This window comes from Carlito syrichta, unplaced genomic scaffold, assembly GCF_000164805.1.
Source record: "Carlito syrichta isolate Samal-C Ts95f unplaced genomic scaffold, Tarsius_syrichta-2.0.1 Scaffold314799, whole genome shotgun sequence".
NCBI lineage: Eukaryota > Metazoa > Chordata > Mammalia > Primates > Tarsiidae > Carlito > Carlito syrichta.
The window spans coordinates 519,966-531,878 of record NW_007258895.1 but is presented as its reverse complement, the minus strand read 5'-3'; the positions used below and the strand labels follow the sequence as shown (position 1 = coordinate 531,878).

The 11,913-nt window shown below is 41.6% G+C and overlaps 1 protein-coding gene across 1 annotated transcript in view; it reads left to right on the top strand.

Moving 5' to 3' along the window:
• USP22 (ubiquitin specific peptidase 22) overlaps window positions 1–11,913 on the top strand; it is a 48,246-nt gene that overhangs the window by 21,260 nt on the left and 15,073 nt on the right. The window contains exons 3-5 of the mRNA XM_021705899.1: window positions 4,542–4,655; window positions 7,106–7,207; window positions 8,110–8,279. Of these exons, the coding sequence (XP_021561574.1) occupies window positions 4,553–4,655; window positions 7,106–7,207; window positions 8,110–8,279 (375 nt within the window). The 5' untranslated portion in view covers window positions 4,542–4,552. The remainder of the gene's footprint in view (window positions 1–4,541; window positions 4,656–7,105; window positions 7,208–8,109; window positions 8,280–11,913) is intronic.

Here is an 11,913-nt window from a genome sequence, read left to right as displayed (position 1 = left end):
GTTCTTTGTTTCTGTGATAAATCACTGAGTATGATAGACTCCAAGTCCATCCAATTTGCTGCAAAGTCCATATATTTGTCCTTCTTTATGGCTGCATCCATGTTTTTGCTATTGTTAATAGAGCTGCAACAAACATTTGTGTGCAGGTATCTTTTTTGTAGAATGATTTGAGTTCCCCCAAGTATATTCCCAAAAGGGGAATTGCTAGGTCATATGGAAGGTCAATTTCTAGTTCTTTCAGATATCGCCATACTATCTTCCAGAGAGGTTGCACTAGTTTGCATTCCCACCAGCAGTGTAGAAGTGTTCCTTTTTCTCTGTGTCCTCGCCACCATCTGTTGTTGTTTGTTTTATTAATGATGGCCATTTTTACTGGGGTTAGGTAGTATCTCAGTGTGGTTTTATTTTGCATTTCTCTGATGATTAGTGAGGCTGAGCACTTTTTCGTGTGTGTTGACTGGGTGTCCCGTTTTTAATTGAAGCAGCATGAGAGGCCCAAGTGAGTCCTGAATATAGTGGATAATGCTATTATAAACAGAATATTAGTAGCAATAAGGTTCTCACCAAAGTGAGAACAGAAGAGAGTGGCATGGGACGGGAGGGGACTGATGAAAGGCTCTAATTCCTTTGTTCAACCTATCCTGTGAAATTGCTTGAATGGAATGTGACAGAACACACACTTGAGAAAAAGAATCGACTCTAACTTGGTGTAGGCAGTCAGATTAGCTGGTGTATATCATCTCTGATGGTAGGCACGCTACACTGAATATTGGAATTCGAGATATTGGATCCCAGGCCTGTGCAGTAATAGAGTAAGATACCTGGAGCTGGTTGACTTCAGACTTTTAGTTTCATGCAGGTTTTCATTTTATGTTGACCACCAGAGTGCTTGGATTTTGCCTGTATGAACCACAAAGGGATTAAAAATAATGCCTTAAGTTTTTTCTATCATCTTAGAAAAGTTATTTCAATTACCCAAAAAGTAGCGAGTATGGGTGGGGGTGGAGGTGGGGGCGAGGGCATCAGCTCATTTATGAGTTGATGATGGGTCTTTCTTCACCCTTAAGTTCATCCTGTGGGAACAAATGAGGATGCTTAGTGCCTCTCTCAGTTGATGGCTTGGGAATTCCCAAGCAGCTGATGTATAAAACAAAAGCATATATCATCCCTCTGCCAATAAGAGAGGTTCTGTGACACACAGGCCCTCTTCACTCCTGTTGAATAATGTCCTGCTCACATTTTAAGTAGCTAGATTCTGTACTCGGCCTTTTTTTTTAGTGCAGTCAAGGATTTGTCGTAGAATAGTTTTTTTTGACTATGAAATAATTTACCAAGGGAACTATTTTGGTTGTAGGCATTGCTTTGTGTTTTTTAATTTTTAATTTTATATTGAGATGAAATCCACATATTATGCAATTACCTATCTTGAAGTATACAATTCAGTGACATTTAGTACAGTTACAGTGTTGTACATCTACCACCTTGCTTCAAAACTTTTTCATTCTTCAAAACACCCCATGTCCATTAACTGATCACTGTCCGTCCTTCACTCCCCTGTCCCCTGGCAAGTCTGTTTTGTTTTCTGTCTCTATGGATTTGCCTGCACTATCTTACAACATGTGACCCTTGTGTTTGGCTTCTTCTTAGCATGTTTTTGACATTCATCTAAGTTGTAGTATGTGTTAGTATTTCATTCCTTTTTATGGCTGAATAATACTGTTGTATATATAGACCACATTCTTTATTTGTTCATATGTTGATGGGCATTTGGATTGTTTCTACCTTTTGGCTTTCATGAATAGTACTGCTTTGAACATCGTGTATAATTCTAGCTGGGCATGTTTTCATTTCTCCTGGATGTATGTCTGGAAGTAAAATGTGGCTGGGTTGTATGGCTGTGTTTAACTTTTGTGAAATTATCATTTTCTCCTCTGCAGCTACACCATTTTAATTCCCACCAGCAATGTATAAAGATTCCAATTTCTCCACATCTTCACCAACCCTTATTTTCTTTTTTTTTAATACCCATCACAGTGGGTGTGAAGTGGTTATCTCATTGTGGTTTTGGTTTGCACTTTCTTTTTTGTGTGTGTGTGAGTTGGAGTCACACTCTGTCGCCTAGGCTGGAGTGTAGTAGCACACTTGCGGCCACCACAGCCTCAGCCTGCTGGGCTCAGGGGATCCTTCTGCCTCAGCCTTCTAAGTAGCTGGAACTACAAGTGCATGCTACCACGCCCAGCTAATTTTTTGATTGTAGAAACACGGTCTCACTAAATTGCCCAGGCTGGTCTTGAACCCCTGGACTCAGGCAGTCCTCTTGCCTTGGTCTCCCAAAATGATTTACATTTTCTTAATGACCAGTGACACTGGGCATTTTTCATGTGCTTGTTAGGCCATTTGTACATTTACAGTGTTTGGAGAAATATCAATTCAAGCCCATTGCCTGTTTTTTGATTGGGATGTCTTTCTGTTCCATATATACGCGTGTGCGTATTCTGGGTAGTCAACCCTCATCAGATGTATGATTTGCAGATATTTTCTCCCATTCTGTGGGTTGTCTTTTCACTTCCTTGATAATGTCCTTTGATGCACTGGATGAGGTGTTTTTAATTCTGATGACATCTCATTTATCTTTTTCTTTTGTTGCTTGTGCCTTTTCAGTCAAATGTCAAATCCATTGCCAAATCTATGTGGTATGAAGTAGGAATCCAGCTTCAGTGTGTAGATTTCCAGTTGTCCCGAGCACTGGTTGTCCTTTCCACGTGAATGGTCCTGGCACCTGTCAGCATAAGATGGTTTTACACAGTGGGTGTGTTACTTTGTGAAAGTGCCTTGAAGGAGGGCTTAATCTAAGAGAACTTAAACACACGCTGGAATAATTACGTCTTCCCTAGGCTAGTGGTATTTTTGTTGTCAGCTATACACTTGACATATTTTTTATTGAATGTTTGTGCTTTACTGAAAATGCTCACCATCTTTATTGTAAGTTTGTTTGTGTCAAGATTTCTCTTTGATACCCAGATGCTAGGAACTACACTGCTAATGATTATGTTGAAGGCAACTGGCTGAACTTTCTGTGCCACCTCTCATGAGGACTTTAAAATAGTTTGAATTCTGTCAGTTTCTTGAAAGAGGCAGAAAGTAGCTGGGGCAACAGTTCCCAACCTTTCTGGCATCAGAGACAGGTTTCATGGAAGACAAGTTTTCCATGCACTGGGGGCTGGGCGATGGTTTCGGGATCATTGTGCACCTTATTTCTATTATTATTACATTGTAGTGTATAATGAAATACATAGCATCACTGCCTCAGCTCTACATCAGATTGTCAGGCATTAGATTCTCATAAGGAGTGTGCAACCTAGATCCCACGCATGTGCAGTTCACAATAGGGTTCTCCCGTGAGAATCTAAGGCGGGGCTCAGGCAGTAATGTGAGCAGTGGGGAGTGACTTTAAGTACAGATGAAGTTTCACTGCTGCTCACCTCTTTCTGTACAGTCTGGTTCCTAACAGACCATGAACCTATACCAGTCCTTGCCCTGGGGGTTAGGGCCCTCTGAGCCAGGGGATTCCTAAATTGCTATTTTCAGTTAGTCATAGTAACTTAAAACTGTAATTTTTAAAAGATACTACTGTTAATTGGGAGATGTACTTAAGTTATGTACTAATTTAATCATCACACAGACCTATGAAGTGTTAAATGTTATTGTTGTCAGCATTTTACCAAAGGGGAAACTGAGGCTCAGAAAAGTGGAATAATTGATCAAAGATACATAACTAATATATGGCAGAGTGAGGATTGATGCCAGTTATTCTAAATCCATGCTCTGGTCACTTCCCAATAACTGACATTGCTCGATGAATTTAAACCCTCCCACCATTTAAAAAAATTATTGAATTGAGTGAGTGTCTTCCAAGTGCAGAAAGGACTGTATCTTATTTATCATTATAATAAAGTAATTAAGAGCACATTATTAGTTATATTTTATAGATGTTGCAGAAAGTGCACAAGACCCATCCATAGTGGGGTGGCAGCAGCTCCAGGTCAAGAAATCAGTCATCCAATTAGAAGCTATTTTACCTCTGTTCTTAAAGAGTAAGAGTAGCAAATGCTGTCAACAACACAAGTAACAACAAATAACTGTTGCATTCCATTTTGTAATAGTGTTAGGAATTCTAGATGTAGTAGAGCATAGGGATTCTATGTCACATGACTGGAAATACTTGTGGACCTGAAATAGTCAATGAGATATTACTCTTAAGTGCCACATGTTCAGAGACGAGGGCAGAGGTCCCAGTACTGGAGTATTCGCTCCATTGTGAAATAGGCACGTGACACTTTCTTTCTCAGATTCCTTAGCCCTTGGTAGGTACTTCCACAGGTGGTGCACACACCTCACCTGCTTAAGATAGACTGTCTTGTGGGAGTAGATCCTTCCGGACTGGGACGCTGTGACTGGAGGGCAGGGAAGTATTTAATTGTGTCCTGTTGTATTCCCTTTAAGTTTTTAATGAAATTTTGTATCTCTTCCTCTTTTCTCAGCCATTGACCTGATGTATGGAGGCATATACTGCTTTTTGTGTCAGGACTACATCTATGACAAAGACATGGAAATAATTGCCAAAGAGGAACAACGAAAAGCTTGGAAAATGCAAGGTTTGGTTCTGTCTAAATTTATTTGCCTGGTTTGTCTCTCAACCCTGCAGTTCCCTCATGTCTGTTAAGGGCAGAACTCAGTAAGAGAAAGGGAAGTACCTAGGAAGTACCTGCGGAGTAGGAGGTGTGATAGCCTGGTGGGAGGAGATCTCCCCCCGCCAGCTCCTTCCCATGGGCCCACAGTGGAGTCTGCTGGGGTTGTGGATCTGGTAGGTGAGGGGGCTGGCCACACAGCTGTCCATGTGCACCAGGACTGCTTCCTGGTCACTCCTCTAGTACAGGTCTCCCACGGGCCTGCCCTGAGCAGCTATTTCAGATTGGGGAAGAACACATGGCAGCATGAAAGCTCTTGTAGTCCCAGAGCTGAACCATTTATGGCACCAGCAAGGCCGTGTCCCATCTCATCTGTTGGACAGGTGATTTAGTGCCCAGCAATCCCTGAAGAGTAGTTTGCCCTCAGCCCTGAAGTATTCTAGAAAGTGATATCTTCATAGTTGTGTGGCAGTGAATATATCTGGTTCTTTTCCAGGAGTATAGATCATTTTTCTGAATAAACTGTAGAATCTCTTCTAATCTCTGAACTGTTTGGATGGTGTTAAATCTCTGTCAGCAGAGTAAAATTGCCAGATGGAAAATAGAATAAACTTCCACTAGCCATCCTGGATAGTCCAGACTCCTGTGAGGTGCCTTTGTTGCTCCGGGGCCAGCGCAGGTTTCTTGCTGTCATTTCCCTATTCCCATGTGTATTCTCTGTTGGCTACATAAGAGTCAGAGATCCGCAAACATTATGCAGCCTTGTTCTTTATTATTTCCTTTCTGTTGTTTTCCCTGATATTTTCTTCATTTTTTTCATTTTCAATTCCAGCAGATGCTCTTAGTGGTTTACAGTGACAGTGATAGATGTGGCTTGTTCTAGTCGACAAGTGAGCATCTCATCTCTTAGATAGCAGGACCATGACTTAATAAAAAGGAACATATATAGATTCTTACCTTGATTGGCCTGCATTAAAAACCCCCATTTTTTTTGTGAATGGAAGAATAGAAACAGGTGCTGCTGTCTTTGAACAGAATGATTTGTATTTAGAAATCTTTTCTGGAGCACGGTCTCTTTGACTTGTATTTCCTATTATTTTTCCCCCTTCTCAAAAATTTAATGACATGGCAGCTAAGTGTGGGTGTATTATTTCTTTGTGTAGAACACTTAAGCCACAGGGCTGAGAAATGCATGTTTCTAATTAAAATAGAATTCTTCCAAAATTATTCCATAATTTTATCTATCCAAGATGCTGTGCTTTTTAAAGTATATTGAATTGTTCAGAAATTTTAGGTGGCATAGAACAAGGACCTCTGAGTAAATAGGATGTGTTTTAAGATGAAATATGTTGCTTACTAGCATTTACACCATTCTTGTCTTTGGTATGAATATTTTGTGGTACAGAACTGTTTAACAGTTGAATCTGGTCAGGTAACAGTGGTTCACGCCCATAATCCCAGCACTTTGGGAGGCCAGGGCAGGAGGATTGCTTGAGTCCAGGTATTTGAGGCCCGCCTGGACACCATAGCAAGACCTTGTCTCTACAAAAAATTAAAAAATTAGCCAGGCATGGTGGCGCATGCCTGTAGTCACAGTTACTCAGGAAGTTGAGGCAGAAAGATCACCTGAACCCAGGAGGTCAAGGCTATGATGAGCCATGATCATGCCACTGCACTCCATCCTGGTCAGCAGAGTTGAAACCTGGACTCAAAAAAGTTAAAGTTTAAAAAAAAGTTGTATCAAGCCGGCTCGGTGGCTCAGCCTAGTAATCCCGCGCCTTTGGGAGGCTGAGGTGAGTGGATTGCCTGAGCCCGCGGGTTCGAGACCCACCTGGGCAGCGAGACCTCATCTCTACAATAAATCAAAAAATCAGCTGGGCGTGGTAGTGCGTGCCTGTAATTCCAGCTACTCGGAAGGCTGAGGCGAAAGGATCGCTGGAGCCCAGCAGGCGAGGCTGCGGGAGCGGCCACCGCACTGCAGTCTGGGTGACAGAGTGAGACTCCAACTCAAAAAAAAAAGGTTGTATCTATTTCAGTTTGCTCAAAACTGCATTTTCTCTGTGTCAGTTTCATCTTCAGGACAATCCTTCATCTAGGTTTCCATGCCATTCCTGTACTCAGAAATTAAAAACATTTGAAAAGCAGCCATTTTGGCAGCAGTGTTGGGGTAGCTTTGATGGGAGGTGCTGCTTTCCTTCTTGCAGAGACATAACTCATGGCACACTCTCCAGAGAAGCTCCTTTAAGTGTTCTCGGTGACCTGTCTCAGCACAGCAGGGATTTATTTAGAAAGCCCTGATGTTGCAGGTGGTCTTCTCTGAAATACAGCCTGATAGTGTGTTACCACAACTTTTATGTGTAAACACACTTGATGAAAATGTAGCTGACAGCACCTGGAACTATCCTTCCTCTGCTTAGGCGTTGGAGAGAAGTTTTCAACTTGGGAACCAACCAAACGGGAGCTTGAACTGCTGAAACACAACCCAAAAAGAAGAAAGATCACTTCGAACTGTACCATAGGTGGGTGAAGGACATTCATTGTTCAGAGTTGAGGTCTGTTTTCACTCTTAGTTAGGCTTCCTTTCAGGGTTTAAAAGTAAATGTAAAGAAAAAATGTAAACGTATACTGGTGGGTTACATAACCCAGTGACATTGTACTTAAGCCCTGTGTAGCTGTTGCTCGTCAGTTTGCTCAACAGCCAGGACTTGAGCACCAATTCTCTGAGAGGACCTGTAGTAGACTCAGGGTGCAGAGTGACAAGCGGAAGTGGTCCCTGCCCCGCAGCTCTCAGAGTGCATGTGTAAGAGTGTATCCTGGACAGGTAGAAACTGGGTATAGCGTCTTCAGGGAGAAAGACGATGTGTTTCAGTGTGAGTGTTCACTGGATTTTCTTCAAATTAAGGAAATACCTTTAGTTTAAAAAAAAAAAGGAAATGCCTTGTAGAATATCTTTTTAAAGCTTGCTTTGTTTGTTTGTGAAGCTTCATTCTGACCTGGCCTGTTATATAAAATGTATTTGGGTATAGCTAGACATGGTGGTGTGTCTGTAGTTTCAGCTACTTGGAAGGCTGAGGTGAAAGGATCACCTAAGCCCGGCAGGTCAAGGCTGCAGTGGCCATGAGCATGCCACTGCACTCCAGCCTGGGCGACAAGAGTGAGACTCCAACTCAAATATATATATATTTGGGTAATTCTGTCAAAACATAACAGCTGATATGGAAGAGGGTGATTGTGGTGGACATTCCTCAACACAGTTCACATCAAATTAGCATAAAAATGAGAAAAATGCTAAATTACTTCTTGCTTTCTTCTTGAACAAATAAAATGACTGAGCACGTAGATGTAAAGGAATTTGCTGGGATTCCACAACACATGTAACTCAGTGCACAAGTAACCCTGCTCTCTGGTGGCTTCTGTCCAGGTCTGCGTGGGCTAATCAACCTTGGGAACACATGCTTCATGAACTGCATTGTGCAGGCTCTGACACACACGCCGCTGCTGCGTGACTTCTTCCTGTCCGACAGGCACCGGTGTGAGATGCAGAGCCCCAGCTCCTGTCTGGTCTGTGAGATGTCCTCTCTGTTTCAGGAGGTGAGCACCGCTGATATCTTCCAGGGGACACTTCTGTAACTACTTTTTTTTTGCCTTTAAAAATAGAAAATTAGCTGGGCACAGTGGCTCAAGCCTGTAATCCCAGCACTTTGGGCCTAGGTAAGAGGATTGCCTGAGCCTGCGGGTTCAAGACCAGCCTGGGCAACTTGGTGAGACCCTACCTCTACAATAAATCAAAAAATTGACCAGGCGTGGTGGCACATGCCTGTAGTTTAGCTACTTGGAAGGCTGAGGCGGAAGGATTGTCTGAGCCTAGCAAGTAGAGGCTGCAGTGGGCTTGAGCATCCCACTGTACCATCTAGCCTGGGCAACAGAGTGAGACTCCAACTCAAAAAAAAAAGAAAGACAATCAATCATACTAAAGGAAGACAAATTTAGAACCTTTTGTAGTGAGTAAATATGTAATATATGTATCCATTATGGAAAACACACAATTTTCCCAAAAGAAGTGGTTAGACAAGAGACTTGACACAAGCTTTGAGGCACACTGCTGCCTCTAGATGAGGGATCCCTTTAAATGGGTGTGGCAGAGAGTTCCCCGTGGGTGACATTTATCTACAAAGACTGGCGTTTCTCCTTTCTTCATTGTTTGCTGTCCTGGCTCAGGAAGTATGTACATGCCTCATTCTCAAGGAAAGCGGGTCTCCTCCTCTGCTTCCAGGCCTTTCTGAGTGCGCTGAGTCTGAGCCTCTTCCTCATGAGCTGTGCCCTGTGCATCAACTCTGTTCCCTTGATCTGGTTGTAGGCTGCATTTGTGGCATACCTATCCATGTCTTATCTGTCTTCGACCCAAGGTCAGAGCATGGCAGAGCCCAGAGACAAGGTGCACTCGAACTGTGGCCTCCGCACCCACCAGCTTAGTGACCTCAGGCACAGTTCTCAGAGCTGAAGCAGCTCAGTCACCCCAGCTGAAAAATGGGGCCGGTGCATGTCCTGCAGCTGCCTTGCACAGGAGTTGGTAAACGCCCTCTGTTTCTTGAGTAACCTGCGACTGGGATGCAGCCGCACTGCTTGATTACACAGTGGCTGCTTTTGTGCAACAGCCAGAGTTGAGCAGTTGAACAGAGACCCTCCAGCCTGCAAAGGCAAAATTATTTACTCTCTGAACATTTTCAGAAAATTTTGCCAAGCTCTGGTCTAGCCTAACACATTTACTAAATACCTTCAATGTGCCAGTAACTGTTGGGTCACAGCAGTGGACAGGCTGAGTCAGATAGGACCCTTAAGGGGGCCTCAGTGGGAGAAAGGGGGTGCAGCTGGAAAAGGAGTGGGTAACTGGTCACTAGCTTTAGCTGGGCTGTGATAGGTGATAAGTTCATCTCTATTAGATTGTTTTTTAAACTCAGGTTTACTAGGGTATACATTACACACAGGAACATTTCCTTTTAGTGTATATAGATCTGTGTTTTGACAAATGCAATTGATAACTACTATTCAAAATAAAGAACAGTTGCATCACCTCCCAAAACTCCCTCGTGCCCTTCTGAAGTAAGCCTCTCCCTCCTCCCACCCTTTCACCCCTGGCAACTGCCTGTCTTTTGTTCCTTGAGCTTCCTTTCCTGGTGATCCTTGTGGATGGATGTAATGTAGCAAGTAGCCTTCTGAGTCTGGCTGCTTCTACTTGGCGTAATGTGTTGGAGGGTCACCCATGTCCTTTCATATGTTATTCATGTGTGTTTTTATTGCTAAATAGTAGTTCATTGTGTGGCTGGACTATAGCTTAATTGTCCATTTCTCAACACAGACATTTGGGTTGTTTGAGGGATTTTTTGTGATGAATGAAATCGTCATAAATATTTATATATCTGTACAGGTTTTTGTGTGAAAATTAGCATTTTTCTCCAGTGTCTGTCTCCATTAATTTAGGTCTTTAATTTTTCTTACCAGCATTTTCAGTATACAGATCTTTCACATATTCTCTTTTATTTATCACTAAGTATTTCATGTTTTTGGTGTTGTTGTAAGTAGTACTGTTTTTAGTTTTGGTTGCTAATTTTTCAGTGCTAGTACCTTGGAAATAGAGTTAATTTTTTATATATTGACCTTTTGTCCTGTGCCCTTGCTTGACTCACTTTTCAGTTCCAGTAACTTTTTTTCTAAATTGCTTGGAATGTTTTATGTAAACAATCATATTATTAATTTGAATAAAGAAGACTTTGCTTCTTTTTTCCCAGTCTGCCTTGTATTTCTTTGCCAGGCTTTATTGTATTGGGCAGGACTTCCAGTGTAGTCCTGAGTAGAAGTGACAAGAGTGAACATCCTTGCTTTGTTCTTGATCAAGTGCATCTTCTTTAGATGCACTTCAGCAGGTTGAGGACTCTCTTTCTAATCCTTGTTTGCTGAGAGTATCATGAATAGATTTCACCTTTTTTCAAATGCAGCTACCAAGATGGTAATTTGACTTTTTAATTTTGTTAATGTTAAAATTCATTGGTTTTTCAAATGATGAACATTTTAGTTTAGAAAAAGTATCACTGGGGAAGAAGAGGAATATTACATAATGATAAAGGGGTCTTTGGTATCCTTCCTGATAGATTCTTTTTGTAGACTTGTTCTAATTCTGAAAAAGAAGTTTGAAATCACCAGCTATAATTGTGACTTTGTCTGTTACTCTATTCAGCGCTGTTAATTGTTGCATCATGTGTTTTGACTGTTCTTTGTTGCATGTATGTTTAGTATGGTTGTGTCTGTGGCTGCCAGGGACCGTACTTTGAGAACCACAACTCTAGCACAGGTCTTGGGAGGTTTCTCAGTGTATATATGGAGAAGTGTACACGCTGTTTGTTTAGAGATTTGGCCTTTTCGTTGGATTTCTATGACATAATCTAGTGTAGGGATTTGTTTTATAGCTAATGTAATAAAGACTGAGTATTTGCGACTTAACACTTTCACAAAGGAGTTCTAGGGTGGCTGGGCCTCAGCTCTTGGGTTGTGGCATTCCTGGAACACTAGTTCAGTATGCACCCAGGTCTTCCTCATTCCTTCTCCCTATTAGGGCGAGCAGTTTTGTTTTCCGTTGTGTCTTAAGTCTTCTTTTTATTAGATGTCATGTTAGCATCTATTTTCCTCTTAACTGTTCTCTGCCTCTCACCTTTTCTCATCATACAAGCATAAGTTCTAAGCCTATTTAGGATTTCGATATTTTCTTCTTTGCCCACCTCATGCCACTTTTTTGTAAACAAATGCCGTTTATACCAAGTGAATGAATGTCATGTGTATGTAAGTTTTTTAAAACTTGAAAGAACAAAGCTTATTTCATTATTAGGTATTAGTAATATTATATTTGTTACCATGTCATTTTGTTTCCGTGATTATTTTTAGATTTGTAATTTAGAATTATTAATCTGCTGGGCATGGTAACTCATGCCTGTAATCTCAGCTACTCAGGAGGCTATGGTGGGGATTGCTTTAGGCTGGGAGTTTGAGACCAGCCTGGGAAACATGGCGAAATTATCTCCAACAACAACAAAAAAAGAATTATGAATATATTCTTAAGAAAGATACACTGTGTCTCTTCTGCGTAAAATTAATGTTAACTCCAAAGGTGTAATATCTGAAATGTTCACATCAGATGGTTTTATGTGTTCATGCTTCTGTATATGAATAGACAAGA